General features: G+C 35.5%; 2 protein-coding genes and 1 pseudogene across 4 annotated transcripts; 1 reads left to right on the forward strand and 2 right to left on the reverse strand.

Annotated features, from left to right (window-relative positions):
- Positions 1-246: 246 nt before the first annotated feature.
- LOC133698025 (uncharacterized protein At1g66480) lies at positions 247-2,853 on the forward strand. The gene is made up of 2 exons (XM_062120884.1): positions 247-987; positions 2,496-2,853. Exons 1-2 carry the CDS (start codon positions 358-360, stop codon positions 2,556-2,558), a joined length of 693 nt encoding a protein of 230 aa, XP_061976868.1. The 5' UTR covers positions 247-357; the 3' UTR covers positions 2,559-2,853.
- A 463-nt stretch (positions 2,854-3,316) lies between these two features.
- LOC133697843 (putative 1-phosphatidylinositol-3-phosphate 5-kinase FAB1C) lies at positions 3,317-12,667 on the reverse strand. Of its 3 annotated transcripts, none has more exons than XM_062120650.1 (12): positions 11,021-12,666; positions 10,072-10,869; positions 9,808-9,961; positions 9,375-9,719; positions 7,631-8,389; positions 7,212-7,543; positions 6,977-7,103; positions 6,710-6,874; positions 6,362-6,530; positions 5,004-6,043; positions 4,617-4,883; positions 3,317-3,866 (listed from the first exon to the last, which is right to left on the reverse strand). In XM_062120650.1, exons 1-12 carry the CDS (start codon positions 11,560-11,562, stop codon positions 3,612-3,614), a joined length of 4,953 nt encoding a protein of 1,650 aa, XP_061976634.1. In that variant the 5' UTR covers positions 11,563-12,666; the 3' UTR covers positions 3,317-3,611. The 3 variants fall into 3 exon arrangements, with proteins under 3 accessions (XP_061976634.1, XP_061976635.1, XP_061976633.1); XM_062120651.1 differs by having other exon boundaries at positions 5,004-6,530; positions 10,072-10,294; positions 10,817-10,869; positions 11,021-12,664; XM_062120649.1 differs by having other exon boundaries at positions 5,004-6,530; positions 11,021-12,667.
- An 8,055-nt stretch (positions 12,668-20,722) lies between these two features.
- Positions 20,723-23,889, reverse strand: LOC133696736 (nicotinate-nucleotide pyrophosphorylase [carboxylating], chloroplastic-like; annotated as a pseudogene).
- Between the last annotated feature and the right edge of the window lie 213 nt (positions 23,890-24,102).

The following is a 24,102-nucleotide window of genomic DNA, read 5'->3' on the forward strand; positions in this document are numbered from 1 at the left end:
TGCATATATATATATATATATATATATATATATATATATATATATATATAAAGCTAAACTAGAAAAAACCGTTTAGTTGGTATTAGGATAGAAAGCGAGACCAGACGTACTTTTCTCCATTTGTCAAACTTCGGCCTATTTCAAATATTCAATTTAAAATCTTGCCTTCTTCATTGACTATAATATTAACAGGTACCCAAAAATCCATGCGTCCTTATCTTACACCCACCGTACAGGCGCCCCTTTGTCAGCTTTATAATTCCTAGTAATATAAAGTATACACTAAAGAGCATTGATCTCCTTGATTAAGGGGTTCATTTGTTCATTGTGTGTTCAAATTTAAGAGAGAAATTAAGTATGGGCAACAGTTTAGGATGGAAAAAGACTGCAAAAGTCATGAAGATAAGTGGTGAGACATTCAAATTCAAGACACCAGTGAAGGCTGGGGAGGTAGTTAAGGACTATCCAGGGCATGTTTTGCTAGAATCAGAGGCTGTTAAGCATTATGGCATTAGGGCAAAGCCATTGGAAGAACACCAAGACTTGGTGCCAAAAAGGCTTTACTTCCTAGTAGAGCTACCAAAGACTCCAACTGAGAAAGTTCCAAGAAGGGTTCGTTCAGGGATTAACATGAGTGCTAAAGACAGGCTCGAAAGCCTAATGCTCTCTAGGAGATCAACATCTGATCTCTCGATAATGAAGCCTGCTAGCATTGAGGCCGAGGAGGCAAAAAGTGGTGCAATGAGGGTGAAGATGAGATTACCAAAGGCAGAAGTGGAGAGGTTGATGCAAGAAAGTAAAGATGAGACTGAGGCAGCTGCTAAGATTGTGGATCTCTGCATGGCAAACACTGCAGGTGGCAGCAATAATAGCTCTCGTGAGATTGCACAAAATGGTCAAGAGAGTGCGTTGTTGCAGCAACAAGTTCATTGGAAGAGTACTGGCCATGGGAGAGTCAGCAGCCAAGGTATCATCAAGGCACGTGAGGTATGTTCCTCTCGACATTAATACTGATTTTGTGGCATGGTGTTTGCCTTTAATCCTCTCCACATTAGTTTATATATATATTCTTACGAACTCGAGGTCTAGATTAGAAGTTTTTGGGGGGATTTGACATTTTTTTGGTTCTTGTCATGTGGTTTGATTACTTGAAAATGTTAACTCTTTCGAGCTACGTACGAGGTCTAGATTAGAAGTTTTTGGGGGGATTTGACATTTTTTTGGTTCATGTCATGTGGTTTGATTACTTGAAAATGTTAACTCTTTCGAGCTACGGACTTAGTATAGATCATATAATAATAATAATAATAATTAAGTGGACGAGGGACTTTCCCGAGGTCGGTTAGCAGAACCTTTCGAGTTCTTAATTAAGGATCTAGTTAATTAATATTAACTTTTAATTGAAAGTTTGTGACTTCATGTTGCGAGACGTACGGTTCTATTCATGTATTTTCAACCAAAATTTGACTTTCGTTTCAAACATTTTTTTTTCCTGTGTAATTACGCAATAAAATAGTGTACATATAGACTTTTTAATTTGGGTAGAGAAGTTTAAGTTAAAATCAGAAAAGATCATAGGAGCGCAATATGATCCTCGAAGCGCAATATCGATTTTTTTTTTTTTTTTGAGGTTTACATGATGATAGATGATGGTAAGGGCATAAAAAATATAAGGGTTGCACCTTTTAGCACAAAGAGTGTATTTATTTTTGTTTTTTAAACTGTTTCTCATCTGAAAAGGCTTTAAATTGATAATTTCTAGGTATTTGTTTAATAATTTTAATATGTTTATATTAAGAATTAAAAAAAACTTAAAAAACATTATTTTAATATATTTTTAATTAAAAAACATACATTAAAACAGATCGAGAACTTTGGATCGCAGCTTTTTAAAGAATAAATAACTCTGCAAATATTTCACAAAATATGTTCAGTCAATTTTTACACCTCGTTCACCAACTCTAATTAACGGTCCAGAATTGCCGTGCCTAGTCAAAGACATTTTCCCTACTTTTCACGTTCATGGGAGAAAAGTTGGGTTTCGAACTGCTTTCCTGCATAAAATATTGTTAGTATATAATATAAATTGGTAGCGGTTTTTGTTATTGCTTTTTCTGTATATTTGAGAGAGAAATTAACCTAGACCAAGTAAAACGACAGGCCTCTATTAATATAATAATATCATGGACTAAGAATTTTAAATTCCGAAGGCTAGCCTGTTGTTAATGGCGCCATGCATTGCTTAATTAGTATTGTATATTACAGTCTCTCCAAACGAAATTTTTATTGACTTAATTATCTAATGCGACTGGTCTGTCTTTTTTGGAACTTGTGAATATATACTTGCAGAGTTGCAGGCACGTTTGTTGATCATACATACATATATATATAAAGAAGCCACAGCTATTTGCATCTTCACTGAAAACAGTCTAAATATGTGAACCGTGAATCGATTAATATGCATGTTCTTTATTTATTTATTCAATGTTTTGCAGAAGCGAGTGAGTTTCCTGCCAGTCGGTGAAGGAGAGACGCAAATAGCCGTGGCTTCTTATTAGCAAATGATCCAAATATATATATATATATTGTGGTTTTGAAGCAAAAGCAGTTTCATTTATACAGATTATCAAGGTGGTCGAGAGAACAAATATAACCTAGCTAATCGCATTCCCTCTACTTCAGCCCTGCAGATTCTCACGGACCTCGTTCTTGTTTTTGTACATAGAACCCAAGGAGCTTTGAGGTTTTAAGGATGTGCTTAGAGTACTGAGAGATGTAACCTTTGGCTGTAAATTATTTTACGAAAAATTCTGCAATGACTCCACGATATATATACATATAGCTTGAGTTTAATTTTTTTTTCTTAATTAAAATTACAGACCTCTTAGTTTGAAGGCTTGTGAAGCTTGTTTCCCTACATGTCAGGTAGAGATCATATCATGCTATTACCTAACACATGGACATTAAAAATCATATCACGTCTCATGTCTTAAAGATATTGGAAACATTTTCTTTCTAACATAAGAGAGAATCTAAATAAGAAAATGTCTAAATTGATATTGAGTTTTACTGACAAGGATATCAAGTTTACCATGATTGGTTTGTATGAAGCTTGTCAGCGACGCTATACTGGCTGGAAATGTAACATTAAGTTGATGAAAAGAACATTAGATAGTCCATATTACAACTTGCTAACAAAAATTAAAGACTAGGAAATGCAATTATTTGAAATGCTAGATTACTCAACAACATATTCAGAAGTTCAAGCTCGAAGAGATGCTCTCTCACATGACAGAAAATTCCATATGCTAAGAACTTCAAGTTCAAGTTTACCAGCTATTCTTGCCATCAAAGGAAAAGGATCATAGTACAAAGTACATTGAGGTTTCTTCTTCCAGGTGACAATTGCACATGTATAAAAAGATGTACAAAGGCCTCTCTACAAGGAATTTCTATTCCCTCGTATACAAGATTTCACCAAAAAAAAAAAAAAACAGGAAAAAACATTGCTGGGACTGGATTGCATCCTTCCCCCTCATCTCTCTAACTATAATCCTATTGCCTTATTAATGAACAAATGATTATGAATGAAAAGAATGCAATGATTCAGTTCATGAAGACCATTGATCAGGAACTGTGAGAAAGTATGAAGTCATTGCTTTTCGGAATCTTTTCTTGTATTGTTTTGGAGAAACAATTGTTGGGGAAGCATTTTTTGGACCGCCGAGGATTCCAGATGCCTTGACCCACGTCTCCAAATGCTTGTCCCATGTATACTGTCTCATGAAATCAATGATACCTAAAACCAGCTCCTTCCGCTCATCATCCACTCCAACGAGCAAAGAGTAGTCCATAACATCAACAGACTGGAAAGGCACAGCGAAATGGAAAAAACAATTATAAGAAAGACATCGATGGAATGCCTAAAAAATTTAATCATTTCCTAGCTCAAGCAAGATAATATATTAGAGAAAGAAAATGGTTGGCAGGGTTCTCAAAACAAAAGAAGAGGAAAAGGGAAGGAAAGTATCTAAACAACGAAACTGAAAATAACTTTTAGGTTTCAACTTTTCAAGTGATGCCGCCATGACTTCGTAACAGCAAACATCATTCTGTTTTCAAGCCAATCATGACTTCTTTCAGTTTTGTCAATTAAAAGCGAGACTTTGGAAACCTTCCTGCTAGTATTTCACAATTTACAGTGCTCTGCCTTCGAGAATAAATATGACAACATTTTATGGCAAATTTCTAGCTAGAAAAGTACAAGATTAGAAGTGCTTAATATTAGATATCACCCAAAGAAAACCATAACGCTTTTTTTTAATTAACACATTAACTGAAAACCTTGATTGCTTGAAACAGATCATGTAATTATCTAAAGAAATAAAGAACGTCTCAATCAATGAACGGAGAGGGGAAGGTGACAGTTCATGCAAACAGAAGTCCAGGTCTTTCAGGCTGCTACTGCTTTTAGATTTGAATTTCAGAAACTGAATATTCTAAGCTTACTGGAATTACTGAAAAAATCAAAACACAACCATAAATGAGTATAAAAGACCAAATGCGAAAAAACCTTTTCATGTTTACAGTGGTAAGATGCTAAACAAAAGGCTTACCGCTAAAAATGACGTATCATTCCATATAGCTCTCTCAAGGCTTCTCTTTGCCTTACTTCCAAGAAATATGGGATCTGTACGCAGTGTTTCCACCAGATTCATATCAAGTAAGACCTTGTTGGACCCAGATGTGTCTGGATTATAGCGGGATCGAGAAGAGCCCTTAAGATCATAAACTCTAGCAATATTTCTGTTAAAAAAGAGGTTTTCCATCACCATTAAATCCATTTTTGTTTCCTTGCCACCTCTCAAGTGCTTTACAGTAACCTGCCACCAAACTAATCAGATAAGAATCACCAGAAATCAAAATGTACTCCACCCCTGCACCCAGTATCCCCTACCCATGCATGTAGTATATTCTCATAAAAGCAAGGACAAAAGTCTAACCTGATAAATACCAAGAATTTTTGCTAAGCAAGTTGGGCTCCCTGAGTTGAGAGAATCAGTCAGATACTTGAAATATTCCAGTGCAAATTCCTCAAAGGACTCCAACTCAGTCTTTTTTATTTGTTTTATGATGAATCTCTCATCCAATGACTTGGCAAAGTATACATTGCTTTTCCCTCCTTGAGCACTCCACTTCTGGCAGCGACTTAGTGAACGAACAAAATCTACATCACTAGGGCAGCATTTCCTCCTAAGAGAGTCAAACTGCTTCGCAAAATAACAAGTAACAGAAAACTTCACTTTGCCTCCAGCAAAGGAAGAATCATCCCCATAAGAAATTGTCAGATGTGGAGATTTTTTTGAAACCATAAACAAGTTACCCAAGGATGATGAAGGATCTTCAGACCCATAACCTCCATAACTGATATAATCCAAGTCCACAGAACCAAAAGACTGCCAGGCTGTAAAAGAGGAAGCTGCAGAACCTTCTTTACTCCGCTCAAATGTACTCCAGATTCCTCCATTCTCATTTGACCTATCAGTAACCCAATCCTCATATTCCTTGGAACTGAGGGCATATGAAACTACACTTGCAGGATCATTGTCATACACACCAATAACTATATCACTGTTGGTCCTCATTGGTAGCAGTAACCGAGCTCCTCCGGCCATATTAGCAGCAGAAGAGATAAATGTGCGCGTGGAATTGGGAATTAAATTCAACTTCTGCACCTCCAGTGGCAATGTCTGGGAATAAGTCCTCATCGCTGAAACAGGATCTCTCAGCATACTCCTGTAGTCTCCAGATGCATGGAATGATCTGATAGTTGACAAATGCATTGAAGGAGGCAACCCTTTCTGAATCCTTTCCTGGACTCTCAATGCAGAATCAAAAGAATGAACTCTCAATGGTGCCATCATCCTTCTAAAAGGAGGATTATCAAACAAATTTGGCTGCCTGACAGGCCCAGGTTGGAATCCATCTGCATCTGCCTGCGGTGCATGTAGAGGTTGAACTTTAATTGGAAGTTGATTGGTACCTGTCCATGCAGAATCAATTCTGTCAGAGAGATTGGATGCATGGGAAGGGATGTCATTAAAGAATGTCTTATTCACAGTTTCCCCATCTGCATGCACTTCATCCTCTGTGTTATGATGAAGTGGCAGCAATGAATGCTCAGGTAAAAAAATTTCAAAGGAAGGACTTGTTTCTTTCTTCTCTGACTGAAAATCATTCCAAACAATCTCTTTTGATTTTGAAAACCCAGAGATATTTTCTTCATGATCACGGTCAAACTTGCTATCCTTGCAAAATATATCATTTCTCAAATCTTTGAGCTCAGTATAAGACACCCCACCTTCTTTAGCCTTAATGACAGAATTTGTTTTAAGGACAGAGTCCAGTGAAAAAAGCTTCTGATCCCAAACATGAGAACCAATTAGAAGAGCACGTCTTATGCGATTGAGTTCTAAAATGTCAACGACAGTCTGATCTGAACTCTCCACAACAGCCAGTTGTAGCATGACCTGTTATCAAGGGGACTGATTAGAAGATTCATCACTTGAAATTTGAAAACATTATGCACAAGGATAAACAGAGTGACAACAACATTAGATGATAAACGTCGGATAATAATGCTCTAAAGATCTAAAGAACTAACACTAACTTTCCAAGGGAATGATCTAATAACTAAGCATGTACTTACATTGTAATCATCCTTTTCCTTTAAGAGTTGATCTTTCAGCTCCGTGATGTGACTCTGTAACTCATTGGTATCTGACAATTCACCGCCAAAATATTTACTTCTCTGTTCCATGCTGTCAAGCACACCAGATATCTCACCATAGAAGGTTTCCATTCTGCCCAAGAGCTGTGTAAAATAGCAAAAAGGTTCAAAATATCAGTTCCACATTAGATTAGTACAATAAAACAATTTAAAGCAAGCAAGCAAGCCTGGATTCTTAAAAAGCACCTCGGATGCCTCTTTCCTTATCCACTCATGCTGAATGGTGCTGTTGAATTCAAGCACCGAAGGTGGCAAATGGACATTCAAAATATCAATAGGGGAGTACCGGAAGAACGCAACCATGCTCCCAAACCTGTGAGAGGAGACTTTTCCGCGATTACCAACAACACAAGAGCGAAAGAAAAACAGCAGCAGCAACAACAACAACAACAATAATAATTCCATGACTACAAAAATTTACCCATAGAATCTAAGACAGTCTCTCTGCAATGAATGACCACAGGGTGCAACACGATTGGCAGTTGCGTGGTTTGAAAAGCTCAGTTCCAAAAACTTTCCAAAAGAAAGTCCCCAGGCAGCAGCTGACATAACAACTCTACGAGTTGCTGGCGGGACTCCATCTATGTGAGCACACCTTAGGCATCGGTGCCACATCCATATCTTACCATCACGTTCTCCAGGTAGTTTTACAGAGGAAAGGGATCTAACATTGATTGTAAGATTGCCCTGCTGATGAGTGAAACACAGAACATGTGCTTCAGCTAGCTCCTTACATGACTTACAGCATGATTTCTGGTGACAACAAACCCATTAAAATATAAGCTTCAGATATGTAACAGGTGTCATACAAGAGAGGACAAACAAAACCTATGAAGTCACCTGGTTAAACAGATCATCACGAAGATATCTTCCAAGTGGCTTATCAAAAGATCCATAGAATTTTATGCGCAGAAGCCGTGAGCGTTCGCATACAGTTCCTTTCAGCACACAACGGCTTGAAAATGATACTAATATGCTCTGGTATGTGTCAGTGGCAGAGAAGTATTCACTGGAAACTTCATCTTCATCAATCTTCTCAGGTTGTACCAATTCACGAGTCCCCATAAGTTGCCCCCCCTCTTGAGCCATCATATCTTGTAGTTCTGGTAGTGAAAGATTATCGATACCAGGAGGAGGCACAACAGAAATCTTTAGACCCTCACATTCACTTATGGAAAACGAATCCAATCGTCCCACATCAGACACTAAATCACCATGGTATGCGATAGAGAGTTCATTTCCGGACTTACAAGTGACAGAACAAGGAGATAAGGGAGGAATGACAACAGCATCAAGGTCCCCGGTCAATGATTCTGATCCTTCATGCTCTGGTTTAACACCCAGTGATCCATCATTATCTTGAGCAGACAAAGCAACTTTAGCATGGCAAGTTATTGGAGATATAACTGAAATGGATTCATCTGCTGCTGTCCTCTCAGGAATAGCAATCGAGGGTCTAACTGTCTGCTTAGGAAGACTTGCACCCTCATCAGCAAGGAAAGAAGTCTCAAGGGACAAGTGATAGGCTGCAAAAACAGCATATTGAATAACATGCTTAACCTTCTTTAGCTCTTCGCGACATGTACCCCTCAGCAGCACCTAAAATATGGACCACACAAACCTAATAAGAAACCAAAACCAAATTCTGAAACTTTTCTCTTCGCAAATCTTAAGATGACAATGTAGGGTCATAGAGCAATTATGAGAGAACTACAGTGAGACAAAATGGTGGCATATAGCTTGTCTACATCAGAGTAATCAACAGTAAAATGAACATAAAAGCAACCTTCTGGGTGTTTGAAGAAGTATTTTAAATATGAAGATCCAAACTTAAATTTGTAGCAAATTGCTTCAAAAGTATGATGCAACTCTCATGTGACAATGAAGCAGAATTAGTCAATGCATGACTAAACCGTTCAAAATTAACAAATCCTTAACCAACATAACAAAAGCAGCATACTTCCTTTTCTCACTTATTCAATGCATCAACAATCTACACAAAGTTGACAACAAAATGCCTGGGAAGTGCAGCATTTATCCTAGAGCCCTGCAGCATAGGACAGCTGAAATATGTAGCAGACATCTTATTTTTTCTCAGTACCATGGTCCACAAAACCCCAGTAATATGGCTTGGACCTAAATGGACAAAAGTTCAGAGAGACAAGTTCCTATCTAGGAAACTCATGCACTTGCTCAAGTTGACTAGATATCAGATTCTTCCACAAAAGTATATATAAAGAAATCTTAAACCAAAAACAGGTCACATTCTCTCCCTAACTATTCTCGTTGAAGGAATCTACCAAAGATGTTAAATTATATGGAATGCACAAAGCTGAATGTTTAATAGATCGTGGACAATATTGACTTTATGCAACTGAATGCATTGCTACACAAGTTTAGAGTGCAAGCAAACACAAGCCAAAGAAACCTTCATTTCCAGAGATTGAAAAGGGGTAAAATTCACTGCACAGACCAGTAATGACAATATAAGTGGACAAGGTGCATCTCTATGTATTTTAGAACCTAATCAAGCCAAATGCAAATTCAATGAAAACTAATAATAATATAGAGTTTAATTACAAACCGTGCAACCTAAACGCCTTGGACACCCTTCAAAAAACATCAATGTTTTAGATGGCTTTTTGTTGAACTGATTGCTAGTCTCATGTTCTTCAAACACTCTCTCTACCCTGAATAGTTCACAGTGTCCCAGTCGTGTTGTAGAAATATTCTCAAACGATGGACTAATATAAGCACCAGTGCACTGAGCTATCCGTTCCAGTAAAGGCCTTTTCACATTAAGCACCAAGGAAATTTCCTTTCCCAATAGATATTCTTGGGCAAATGGAGATACGCTTTTCTCAACCAGCAGAACATTTGGGCGAAGAGCCTCTATTTTCGACATGATCAGCTTGAGATGATCATTTTCCTGCATCAAAGATTAATGTTTAAATCCCCATCCCAATAAATCTTGAAATCTGCTTAAAGCTAAAGAATTTTACACACGACAAATGTACCTTTTGCACTAAGGTATTGAAAGATGCCAGCTGATTCACAACACTTTGATATTCAAGCGCTCCTCCTAGAAGAAGTAACCTGGGATTTTTGTATTGTGTGGTCATGCGCTTGTGCTTTATATTTTTTGTACAAACTACCCCCTTTACAAGAGTGCTGCAAGTGCAAAAGATATCCACAGCTTAAAAAGAAATGGCATTATTTGCATGGAAATGGCGTGGAGAGTTTGGAGATAAAGCACCTGCAGAACATAAAGAAAAGCATACCTATCACTTGGATTTCCTGATGCTATACATTTAACCTTTACATAATCAACCGGATCCATACTGCCTCCTCTGCTGGTATCTGGTTTCACAAAATTCGCAGCTTGCCATGCAATTGTTGTGACTATGTCAAGCCATTCTTCATTGGTTTCCTCCTTGCTGGCTTTGATACCTTCTCCCTGTAAAAGCTGCGCTACAAGAGCCCTAAAATGCCCCTGTATCACAGCTTTAAGAGGGTCCTTGTTAATCTCATTCTGATTTTCCTTTGATGGAAACGTACAAGAGAGGCTACTACTCGGTAAGAAAATTGCAGAAGAATCCCCAATATCATCATCTTCATCATCATATGTGAAGAAACTACTCTCTGTTTCGTCATTTTCATCCTCGGGGGGTGGGGGAAACCAGATAAGACCATTGCTTTCAAAATCCAGTGGCTTTTGGGACTTGTCATATTGATCCCTCAACACTGACACATCATCAGAGTAATCATCAGCATTCTCTGGATCCTCGGTCCTTTTATCAGGCCCTCTTAAAATTACCATATTTTCTTTATCAAAGGGACCGTCACTTTGAGACAATGAGGTTCCTTCTCGCCCCCTCTGTACAGTATGCCCAACTCTATAGGAACTAAAATCAATCCTAGACGGGCTGTCTAAAGGACTCGATCCCACTGACTTACAATTGCAAAACTCAAGCCTAGCACTAACACTACTTGAATCTATATCTGAAATATCATGAGAGTACTCACTCAATGGGCTGTAAAAGAGCTTCCCAGAATCCCCTGCTTCTTCTTCATCACTCCTGCATTATTGAATACATACATGTAAAGATTCATCAGCTACGGAGAAAAAAAAATACAGATAAGGGAAAACTGACACCATACTAAAAAATACAAGTACAGCATGTAAATTCTAATCAAACAATAGGGTGCGGGGTGCTTGAGAATTATTACCTGCTTGATGAACGACGAACAGAAACGGGAGACGGGTGAGCACTAAAAGAAGTCATACTCCTGGAGGATATTGTATTAGGAGAAAACCCACAATCCCTGGATTCGAGATAGTGGACAAGATGATCACTCTGGATCGATGCAGCACTAAAAGAAGGTGAAGGTGGCTCGGGGCTCCCTCTTGGAGAGTCAGTAGGATGTACTTTCTCATTATTCTTCCTTCCACCATCACGTTTCACAGTAACCCCATTACAAAACTTACAGTATTTGATAGCCTCCCCAAAATCACCGTTGCAGTTCACAACATCAGATTGGTATCCTCTCATACAATTGAAACATGACCGCTTACCACAACTTTGGCAATGGTATCCGTTAAAAAACTGGTTATTATTTGAATCACACTCACTACACATGTTGACGGTATCGTTATTAGGCATCTCGAAGTTAGCAGACAAACAAGATGGTGAAAGATCACTTGCTCCCCAAGAAATCCAAGACCTAACTTTGTGTAGTAGATAGAATAGAGAAGAATCAGGTATTCCCATAGAAAGCAAAACCAATCCAATTTAAATCACGACCCCCCACTAATAAAAAAAACTCTTCTTTGACTTCAGGAGAATTTAGAGGGAATTTGGAAAGATAATCAAGAAATGAACTGAGTTGACTAAAGTTGAAACCCCCACAAGAAGAAAAAAAAAAAAAGGTGGGAGTGGTTAATTTGTATGATATTTTGACATTTTAAATGTAATTAAGAAGAAATAAAGAAAGAAAGGAGAAACAAATTAAGAAAATCCTCCGAGAATCACAAAATATATCCAGGGAGGGTTAAGGAATCCTAACAACAAGAAAAATAATAGCCACTCACAAATCTGTCAAGTGTATTCCAGTATTTACACCACAATTAAAGTTAACATCATTATAGCAACAAAAAAGATCCCCTTAAACAGCAGCAGCAGCAGCAGCAGCAGCAAAAGGAAGCACAAGAAATATTTTACCAACTGATACCTGATTCATCAAGAATGCATCCGCAGATCGATTCAAGCATATGAAGAAAAGGAATCAACATCCAAGAAAACAGAGACAAAGTTAGATACTGGGCAAAATGAGGATCAAAAGTAGAAATAGGAGGAGTACGGAGAAGGAGGAGGACGAATTGTCAGATTTATTTTTAATAATATTTTGTGCACGCATCTCGATTAATAATAATATTACTAATTCTCTTTCTCTTCTTCTGCACTTCTTCTGCTATCTATCACTATTACTTCTCCTAGTTACACCACCACCTTCTCTCCTTCTTTCCTTTCTTCTTTTTCTTATTATTATTATCCTCTCTCCACTTTCTTTAATAAAAATGGTGCTCCATGTGTCTCTTCTCTTCTCTTTTCTTTTCTTTTCTTTTTTCTTTTTTTTTCAAGAACTTAAAGTAAAAAGTAGCCCACCCTCTCTTTCTGAATAGTCTCTCCCTCTCTCTCTCTCTCTCTCTGTTCAAGTACTTGGAATTTTGGAATTTGGATTAGGGTTTAGAATAATATTGGTTGTAATTTGTCTCTCCTCTCTTATTGGGTGGTTGTGGCAGGGGGTGCCTGCACTTCAAGATTTCTCTGTTCATTGGTCAGCATACCTGCGTGATTATTTAGATTTAATTAAATAAATAGAGAATCTCCTCCTTTTTTTTCCTTTGATTTTGCTGGGTTGTTGAGTTTAGGATAATAGTTTTATATACAAATTGAAGTTAAGAAATTGCAGCTCTCTCGCACGCACCACGTCAGCAACGACACATAGAACACTTTAAGTCTTGTAAAGGTCGGTTTGGCTTAAAGGGGTGTGTGCTTGTCTTCATAATTAGGAGGGAAGAAATCGTTTGTGGATTTTTGGTCTTTTAGAGTTTAAAGCGGTTTGGTTTAAAGCTGTGTGCTTATTATTACGGTAGTTTTTGCGATTAAAAATTATAGGTTTTTTATAATTTTAAAAAATATATTTTTAGTTAAAATTATTGAAAATTAGATTTTTACATGTAAAATAAATAAAAAAACAAATCTTCACAGATCAAAAATATATTATTTTAGCTTTTACACCATCTAGTCTGAAAAATAATTATTTGTGGATCAAGTGTAAAGGGTATAAATTATTTGATAAGCAAGCAACGATTTTTTCTCTATGGTGTAAGAAAAGGAAAACACAGATCCTTCATTTCTCACGCACCCCTTTTTACATCCCTGCCCACATCCCTCCTAGCAAACAGAGCTTTGTGATTTTCATATAATCATTATTTTATGAAAATTTAATTTTTTTATTTAAATTATATATTTTTATATTATTTTGATGAATTAATTTAAAAAAATTAAAAATATATATTATTTTATATATTCTTAAATAAAAAATAATTTAAAAAACAATCTAAGATGTCCTAAATCCTCTTTTAGAAGAAGGATTGTTACGGTTTTTCTTTAGGTGAAAAGAAATATAATAAAGGGAGATTTCTTTCTCCAGTCAAGTTAATTACCGCCCCATGCTTTTCTCGATGCGCGTGTGTTTCACTCTTCTCTGACAACGTCTAGAATGTGCACGCTTTGGTGGCTGATGGTTTTCTCCAGTGGGTCAAATTTACACCCGGGTTTGGTTTTAATGAATCTTCCACGGGTTGAATTGAATTATCCAAGTCCAACTTTTAATTTATTTTCGATATTTTGTTTAAATTAGTTTTATATACAAAATTAAAATGCACTGCCATTTCACAAGTTACGATACATTGTAAGAGAGTGTTTGGTAGTGTGGTTATGGGTACTTTTCAAATAGCTTTTCGTGTCGAAAAGCATGCCAATGATTTTTTTTTATTTTTTAAAAATTATTTTTGACATCAACACATCAAAACGATCCAAAAAGAACAAACCGTACTCAATTTTAACAAAAAAAAAATTAAAAATTTTGATGAAACGCAGTTACAAACACAATACCAAACAGTGTGTAAAACATCTCATTTCAATCTCATTCAAGCAAAAAATATTAAAAAAACATTCAAGGTTTGTCTCCAAAAACCATAAATAAAGAAAACTCTGTTTCTTGTTAAATTTTACGCATTAAAATAGAATAAGGCACGGTACATGATAACCCTCAACTCACTAAACCTTCGGTTTTATTTTAAAAAATAAATTATAACGAGTTTTTTTTTTTAATTTTGACCTCTTAAGTTGTCGTGTGTGTTCATGGGCAGGAATAACGAGATAATGCGTTCGTTGCATGATCTGATGTTGTAAAATAGAATTTACATGACCCTCAAACAACACAAATATATATATATATATATATATATATCACGAATCTTAAATCTGCAACTGCATAATCCTTACGCACCAAGAATCACATTCTGATCCTGCGGAAAACCAAAAAAAAAAAATCACGAGATCAAGATTGTATATCAACGAGCCCCGTAGTTTCTTGGTAAAAGAGAGTAATGTTGGTATTAACTGAACACAGATTTAAAGCTCGAAAGCTCGAAATCGGACTTTGAGGAAAGAAAATGGTAGTTTGTTTATCCAGGGGGGTTGGTTTGGTGAGAAAACATCTGCAAAGTTGCCGAAGGGGAGGCTTTTTTGCCCACATTATTTCCTTTTCGTGTGCTTTATCATGTTGGTTGTTGACGTCGTCTTTGATGATCCATAATTAAAGAGAGAGAGCTGCATCATCTCCACACAAGAACAGTCATTGATGGGATGATCGGTAGAGTACAAGCCGCCCCCCTTTAGACAATTCTTCTCCATCATCATCATCATCATCATCCATGACTCATTTCCATGTGAGGCTTATGTTATGTTTTGTTGGATTGCTTTTGGATGGTTTTTTTTTTTTTCCTAGTCATGGTCGCTTTGCTCTTGTCAAATTCAGGGTACGAAAGGCCCCCACTCTAGCCTTACCTCTGCCCTAAGATTTGAAAAGGCCTTCCGTTTACTAATTGCTCCTTGCCTAGATTTATTCTAAGCCCAGAAAATCCTCAAAATCATGCTGATAATCTTAATGGTCAAACATTTTTCATCGGATAATGCTTGAAAAATGCTCATTTAAAACCTATGTATATGACATGACCCACATGGAATCTCAGGATTGATAAAGAGTATTTGTTTAAGCACGATGATTTAATGTTGTCATCATCAACCCACTCAGAGAATAAGATTAGCCTGGTAAGCCAGAAGGTTAAACAAGCACTGTTTTTTTTTTAATATTTCAAGGAAATCTTTTTAACAAATTTATCTTTAATTTAAAGGGTGCAATTAATTAATTTATTGAGTTTTAACAGGTTTTGTTAATTGTAACAATGCAATCTAATTAAAATATCATATGGAAATCTTTTTTGTTTTGTTATTTTATTTTATTTTATTAGTTGTGCTAGTTTACTGATTCTTTTTCTTACCATGATACTAAAAAAAAACACTCCTTGTTATAAGCCAGGAGTCCTTCGATGCGATTGAAAGCGTGTTTGACAGTGTGGTTGCGGGTGCTTTTCAAATAACTTTTCGTGCCAAAATACATGCCAACGATGTTTTTTTATTTTTTAAAAATCATTTTTGACATCAGCACATCAAAACGATCCAAAACGTACAAACCATATTAAATTTTAACAAAAAAAAAATTTCAAATTTTTTGGGAACGCGGCCGCAGCCGCGTTCCCAAACGGTACCTGAATCCCATACTTTGCAAAATGTTTGTTGTTCGCTCATTTCAATGATTCCTTTCCGAGAAAAAAGTCATGCACTGCAATTGTATTTGTCAACAAGACAAACATGGTCTCATGGATTTATCTTAACGATGCGACGGGCATTGTCTTAACATGTTCTAAAAAACATATAATAAATCATCCGAATCATCATAGATTAATTAGTAAAAATTCATGATATCGAAGCTGATATAATTTAAAAAAAAACTATAAAGTTTAACTTCTAATCAATTTAATATTAAATGATGAAATTCAAAAAAATACTAATCAAGAAAACAAAACCAAGTCAATCAATTAACTCGTTAAACATGTAACAAAAATCATAAAATTAGAATAATTATATAAATAATAAATCATAAAACTTGATTTAATGTTAAACAATTAAAAAAAAACATATAGTTCACTAAAAGAAAAAAACAAGAACAAAAAAGCATTCCAATAAATAATATATCTATGAGGAGGTGCGGTAAAAGTACCACCTCTTTTATTTTTTTTTAATTAATCTTTGCTGATCACGCTCTCAATCTTTTCACTAACTAGTCGGTAAATATCTCGATCATGCTCACGAGATTAGCAAAGCAAGATGCTAGTCTGACAAGGCATGCTATGCTGTGTGGAAATCGATACGTGTTTGCTTGCTTGCAGATGACAAATCAAGAGGTCGTAATTAGATGGGATATGGACTTGTATGTTATTGGTCTGGTTGCTGCTCTTTCTTTCTCTGTGAAAATTCAAACCCTACTTTTAACTACCAGTCTTCAAGAGTTAGTGCTGAGACCGCTAAATTCATAATCGTTGTCAAAATACACCTCATCTTTTTATCTCTGGAACTTTCTTTTTTCCCTTTAGATTTTAATAACTATTACAAAAAAAAAAAGGTTATTTCTTACTGGACATTACTGCTATAACTTCCCCATCTTGGAAAACATGCTCTAGAGTCTCGCAGTAGTAGTGCTATTATACCCTTGTTTGTTTTCACATTCTAAAAGTATTTTAAAATAATTTATTTTTTATTTTATTTTAAATTAATATTTTTTAGCATATTTAAATTATTATGTGTTAATATTAAAAATTATTTTAATATATTTTTTTAAAAAAATTATTTTAAAAAACACAGTTTCATTAATATTTTTACCTATTGTACAGACAGTCCTCCAAAGGAGCCCCCGGCTGTGAGGTACCCTAGGCCACCCCACAGACAAGCTACGGAAGCAGGGTCATGTCATCTCTTGTTTTACGCTTCCTCGAGGAGGAGAATCGCTGTCAGCCGAAAGTAGCCAGCCACCTCAAGAACAAGAACCCAAAATGCTCACAGAGTCTTCTCATACAGTACCATTCAGTTTATGTTGGGTTTTAGATTGATGGTAATGGATTAATGTTCATCTCTTTTAGCGACCTTTTGCTTTGTAGGTGAAAAGAAAAACTGAAGGCTTTACACTTGACTTCGTTTTAAAGATTAGTGTTGATCTGGTGGATGGTAGAATAATTAAACTGTCGAGAGGAAAAAACTTGACGAAAGACACCATTTTTTAAGTAATCCTTCTCGGTTTTCAGATTCAATACAACAATCATAGATAATATTTAAAATATAATAAGAATTGCTTTTTAAATATTTTTTATTTTTAAAAATATATTTTTAGCATTCAAATGATCCGAAAACACTAAAAACATATTAATCTAAAATAAAATAAAAAATATTTTCGAAACACAATTGTGTAAGGACTATATTAATTCTCACTTAAGAAGATACATAGCATACAGCACATGGGCGATTGAGATCAAACCATGTAGATCAAATATATATATATATATATATCAAAAAATAATAAATAAAAAGAATTCAATCCCGATTGCAATGGCAGTATTAATTGCCCCAACCACCCATCCATCTATTAAAAAGAAAACGAGATACTTGTGGCGACAGAAATATTCTGCACATTCGACAGTCGATACCGACTCCTTAATATCCTCGATTAAGAGGCAATGTCTCTACTGATGGGGACATCTATATGTGATGATTTTCTAAGATTTAATATGGTTAATAATAAAAGTACTCAAATGTTCTTTTTATAGAAAGAGTTTTAAATTTCAATATAGAAAAATATTTGTTTTTAATTTTTATACGTTCTAAAAAATAAGGTATAAATGCTCTTAATAATGAAAAACATTTTATATATTTCTAGATATAAAATGATGACCGTACATCACCAATTTATATTAATATGCCTGAGACATAACCTGTTATCTTAATATGAATCTTTAATAATCTTCATACCAACAGGGTTTGACTCTTTGTCAAGAGAGACGAGTCTGTCAGTTTATTTAACGTTGATTTGAGCCCAGCATGATTAATTTACAGGTCTCCTTGTCTGTTATGATGATTTAATGGCTGGATTAAGCAATAATATTAGACTAGCCCTAAATTTCCTTAATCTATATTGTAATATTATTTTAATATTAGTACTATTGTTATCAATCAATGAATCGCAGTTCAATTTGCATTAATTAATATCATTATTTACCTTTAAAAAGTCTCTGAATTCGAATTCCTTTTTTATGTGCAAAAATAGAGATCAATACATACTTTTTCCAAACTCAAGACTCCAAACAAAGGGGAAAAAACAGTCAGTTTTAATTTTTCCTTCTACTATGAGATCTGCATAACTTTTACAGTGGCCTGTTTATAACTAACAGCTACCTAAGGGCAGTGGTGGATGGTTATGCTTTTACTGCCCTGCGTTTCCCACCTTCCATGTCAGTGTCCAAATCCAGTTTTGACGATTCACGAAGAAATTATGGGCAAGCCACGCCAACTGCTAGCTAGCTAGCACAACCCGCATAAATGCGAGGCAGCGACTTGCTATAGGGCAGTAATGGCTATTAATTTCCCGGCAGAGGCTTGAACAAAACCAATTTTCCTTTCGTGATTTTGCAAGCAAGATATGACGTGCTTAAAATAGGGTTAGCCAAAGCTATTTCCATGGCAGGGCAGGGCACCAAGACTCAACAAAAACATCTTACGAATCCTTTCGTGATCCGAAGCCCAGTCCACCTTTATATCAAGATAGTTGAAAATTATTCTGTGCCATTTTAATTGACATTGTTTTTGATCTCCCTCTGCTTCTGTTCTCCCTTTCCGCTGTCTATTCAACTCTACCCTACCACTTGAGATGAAGTCATATTCTATTCAACAAAAAAATATATATATTATGACCAGAGCTTCACTGGAGTAACAGATTGATTGCAAACGCAGGTTATCCTGTGTTTTTTTTAAAAAAAATTACTAAAAATTAATTTATTTATGTTTTGGATTATTTTGATGCGTTGATCTTAAAAATAATTTTTAAAAATAAAAAAAATATTATTTTAATATATTTCAAAATAAAAAATACTTTAAAAAACAATTACAACTACACTTAAAAAAAAAAACAATTGAGAATTATGATAAGAGAATGAGAGAGGATTGATCAAGATCCATGGACATAAAAAAATAATATAAATAAAAAGGTGAGGGCAAATCTCTTTTTGTTAGATGCAATTAGTTGAATTATGATCCGAAAGGAATCGTTTTCAATGCTGGCTGCTAGCGAGCTTTGGTGGAAGGAAAAACGCATGCTGAAGCCATTTTTGCATCAGTTTTCAAAGATGTTAGGCATAGATGTAAAAGAGGTGCTTGTGGGGTAACGATTAACCTAAGCACGATTCTGTCTTCTCTCGCTATAAATCACAGTTTTAATGAGAATGTGTTTGTTTACTTACGTGTACACCATGCGATGCATCATCAAGGATATTAGGCTGGGAAGGCCAAATTAGAAAACAAAATTTAAAAAGGGTTGAAAGTTCAAATTTACTAATTTTAAAGCTAAAAGGGCAAACTTTTGCAGGGGCCGGGGCCGGGGCCTGCCAGCCACCCCTGAACATCATGTTGCATTAAATTAATCAAGAAAAAAACAAATTATAGATGTGTTTGATAATCATTGAATTATATTTTTGTAAAAATACTTTTTTTTAATTAAAAATATATGTTTATAAATTTTTTTAGATTTTATTTTATTTTTTATGTTAAGTTATTAAAATTATTAAAAAAATACCTAAAAAAATCAATGTTTTGAAAAATAGATTTTATTTAGAAACGCAGTTCAAACGAGTTTTTCAAAGATTTAGATTTTTTTGTTTAATTTTAAAAAAAAATAATTCAACTTAACTCTTTAATGACTGGGACTTGATAATGTATATACAATATTCTAGTTAGTTGCTGTCACATAGAATAACCTGTGATAATTCAAATTCAAATGGTGCTTTTAATTACAAATTATATATATATCTCAAATTCTTATGTTATAATTGCACCCTGGTTGAAAGTTAAAATGTAAAAGGATAGAATATTTCAAATCAGATAAGTACTCAAGATAATTCCAGCAGCTATGGTTTGCGGGGGTATGGTCTCCTTCAAAATCCATGCCCTGCTCGTGCCTCAGAATGAGTGACCGTGTTCCACCTTTTTAGATACTGAAGGGACAAGCCGACCCTGTTTGCTTGCTTTTTATGCGCACTGCTCCTTGAATGGGAAAAAAATACGACAAAAAATAGAAGAAGAAGATAATACATGAAGAAGAAAATGTTCGGCTGTGTGATAATAGCAGGGCCCAATATGTGCACCATTTCAAATACATGCAATATCTTATAATTCTTAAGAAGCAATATTTTGCTATATGAAAACTTGGGTTCATCATGACAATCCATGGTAGTGGTATTTTCTTTTTTTGATGAAGGCCTTATGACAATTTTTGTCACACAATAATACGAGTCTTGCATGTAATGATGGGTCTCTGGGATATACTTAGTATTAATCTTATTTTCGGATTTTAAATTTATGATGAATTTTCTGTAGGGGTGTTGATGGGAGATGAAGATTATTGTTTTGTTACTTTACCACCTTACTAGATTTTTTTTAAAAAAAACCCAAAAATAAAAAAAAGAACCTGTACCAATTCAACTTGATCAAGTATTCGGCGGCATGCATGTTATTTGTATGAATAATTTACGTCTTCGGGATGAATGTGTAAGAGAATGGGAGCTGCAATGAAAATTAGGACGAGGATGCAGCGATGCAGTTGCAGTATATGGGATCACAGAAATACACGGACACGGCGTTGTTTAAGACGGCCTGTCCAATTTTGTGCACCGTTTCAACTTTCAAGGGTAACATTGCCAGATGCCTGTTAGTGAAACAGTTTTATCAGTGTTAGCCTCAACAAGAACGCAACATAAGCTCCATATCCCGTGTAAATACGAAACTTGTATGCATGACATATGCTCAGGTCAAATAATGGTGTATATCACAGTTGGCAACAAAGCAAAGCGTTGAAGATAACATGGCAATATGCAGTTAAATAGATTTGCAAGGCAGGATAAAGAAGAGAGACTGGCACCACAAGCTGATGGAAAAGATCCTAGACAGCTAGGCAAAGGCTGTGATAAGTATAAGAGAAGAAAATCGAACAGTCTTCTAGAGACGACAACTAAACTTGCAGAACATTTCAGATGGCAAGTTTTATGTTGCTTCACAGGGTTATTTTATTTTAAAAAAATGCAAAACAGAGATGAAAGGTATCTATTCAGTTTCAAATAGTTTGAACACATATTTTTATTCAATTGCAACCACTATATTCTGTCTATTCAGGGGATCAGAAATCAAGCAGAGAGAGCACATTTCCATAGAGGACATCACGATAAACTGTATTTTGGTTGCGGGACATGAGAAAGAGTATTGTTTCACACAGATAAGGAGTTCTAGATAGCAGTTCCTGGAATTCTGTTCGTGAGACACGACTATATACGTGAGCATCTCTGAATTTGTATTGTCTAGTTATATAAATACAGCGTACATGATCATTCATGGTGTCCATAAAAAGCAAAACGATTATTACAAATTATAACCAGATGCTAATTTATTGACAAAAGTACACAACAATCAACAGTCATGTATATCTATCATGTAAATAATGGGAAGTTTTGCACAGATTTCTACATGACTGTTGAACAAAGATAGACACGAGTTGTGTCCTCACAAGACATGTCAAATTTAATAAAAGTGCCCCCCAGGAAATTAGATATAATTGAAATTCCTCAGATTAAACTAAAACACCACATATTGAGTAGGGAAATAAAGCATAGCTGATAGTAAGTGCTACCTCAGTCTCAAATCTCCCATTGATCATCTCCACAGCATCTTTGAGCATAGATACATCAACATCCCCATTAGGTAGCGGTACAACCATTTTATCTAGCATTACACGGGTAAAGGATGACTTTGTTTGAGATGTATAGCGTAGCACCTCATCTACTTCCTCAAGAGTCCTTGTATCGACCTTTAGGGGAAAAAAAAATCAAGACTAACAAAGATTCAGCAAGGCACGCACGCACAAAAAGTTTTGCAGATTAATTTCCACCCCACTATCAAACTATTTCTGATCCTTTAAAATCTGCTAGAAAAATTTAAAATGTGAAAAAACTACCTCAACCTCCATATGAAGGTTTCATTGCTCTAAATACCGATCAACAGATTTGATGGCGTTTATGATACCTCCAGCTATTGCCATATGATTATCTCTTTTCTCTCTTATCTCTTTTCGTAACCATATCAAATAAACCCATTCTGTGATTCCGACCTCCATCAATTAGCACCTAAAACAAGAGAATGTTACAAGTCAAGAAAAATCTATACACAAAGCCAATGGAAAGATTATTACTATGGAGCACAAGCGATGAACCATACCGCCCACTTATCAACCAAATGTAAACCTGGGCAGTTTTTCGTGTATCTAAAATGCACGCTGGGTGTGCAGCATCAACCATTGTCTGCAAGATACATGAACAATATAAGCAGTTTTGCACAAGGCAACAAACATAATGAGCCAATTTTCCAGGTCTGCAAGATTGAAATTCAATTAACTGCATATGCAAAACCCACTTTGGATTTCATATGAAATTCACTGGTTAAAAGAATCACAATTTGTTCATGTGTGCTGGCTTGATAAGTTGGTAAATCCATTGTCATGGTGTTGGGAGATCTAGCATCAAATCCCACATACAATTCAAGGAGAAAGATTAAGGGAAAGGGGAATAGTTACCCCCTGTTCTGTAAACCAGCCACGGGAACAAAAACACTTCATTTGATCTACATTGAAATCCATTACAATATATTACCAACCATGTTCAGATGATCAACGGTGCAAACCACACCAATAAAAGAAACACAGAGTGATTGCATCGATACCTTTAGCGAGGGATCAACCTCATGAAATATCATCTCTGCGAGTGAAATTCCAGCAATGATGCCATCCTCCTTTGCCAAGAAATGGGCTTCAACTTCCATGTCAAAAGGAATAGTAGCCAAACAAGTCACATCTCCTGCATTAAACCACAAATGTTGCTTCAGAAGTATCTTTATACAAGGAATCGAGGACCCATCTTTAGGAGTTTCTCAACAACATAACATAAATGTCAAAACTAAATGGATCAGAACGAACGAACTGAGGATTCAACTAAGCAAAAGAGACAGACATTCTAGAACACACACAACATCGAACTCATTCAAAAAAATTTCTGTGAGGAGAACAAAGATCGACTAAAAAAATGAAAATTTAAAAAGGGATGAATCAAAACCTCGATCCCCGGCATCTTCAGCCAGGGCTAGCTTGATAACACCCTTCAAGTCATATGTAGGACGTGAAGGAGGTTTTATTATCATCGACTCCAACGATATTCCAGGATTACTGGTTTCAGTTACAGACATTTTAACAATCCGCCTGAAACAATCCAGACTACTTAAAATAAATAAAACAATGTTCAGTACAACCAGCATAATAAATAAATAAATGTGCCTTTTCTTTGAATAAAACAACAAAACAAACCTTGAAGTTGGATATAACTGATGTAAAATTAATGAAGAACTAAAAATGATCCGAGACATTAATTGTGTATTTGCCTGAAGCACTTCAAAGTAACATGCACATCAACCCTCCACCTATGCAGCATCAATTGGGTTAGGAAGCGAAATTCATCTCCACAAGAACAAGTATTGTGTTTTTTCAAAACCAATATTTTATCTCTCTCTCACACTCTCTCTATTCCCATTTCTGAATTATTTTTAAAAACCCAATTGAAGGTTACAACTCTGGTCCAATTTTGTGTCTGTGATGGGCTTAACTTTCGGCGCTTATAAAAAACATATCCAGTTTCCACTTCATGAACCCCTCGTCATCATCGTGTTTTAAACTTTGGCTCTTATTTTTCCAAAAAAAAAAAAGATTGATTGATAAATACATGAGTAGTCTTCATCCTTCACATTCTTGCACATTTGAAAAGATAAAAT

This window comes from Populus nigra, chromosome 6, assembly GCF_951802175.1.
Source record: "Populus nigra chromosome 6, ddPopNigr1.1, whole genome shotgun sequence".
Classification (NCBI taxonomy): Eukaryota; Viridiplantae; Streptophyta; class Magnoliopsida; order Malpighiales; family Salicaceae; genus Populus; species Populus nigra.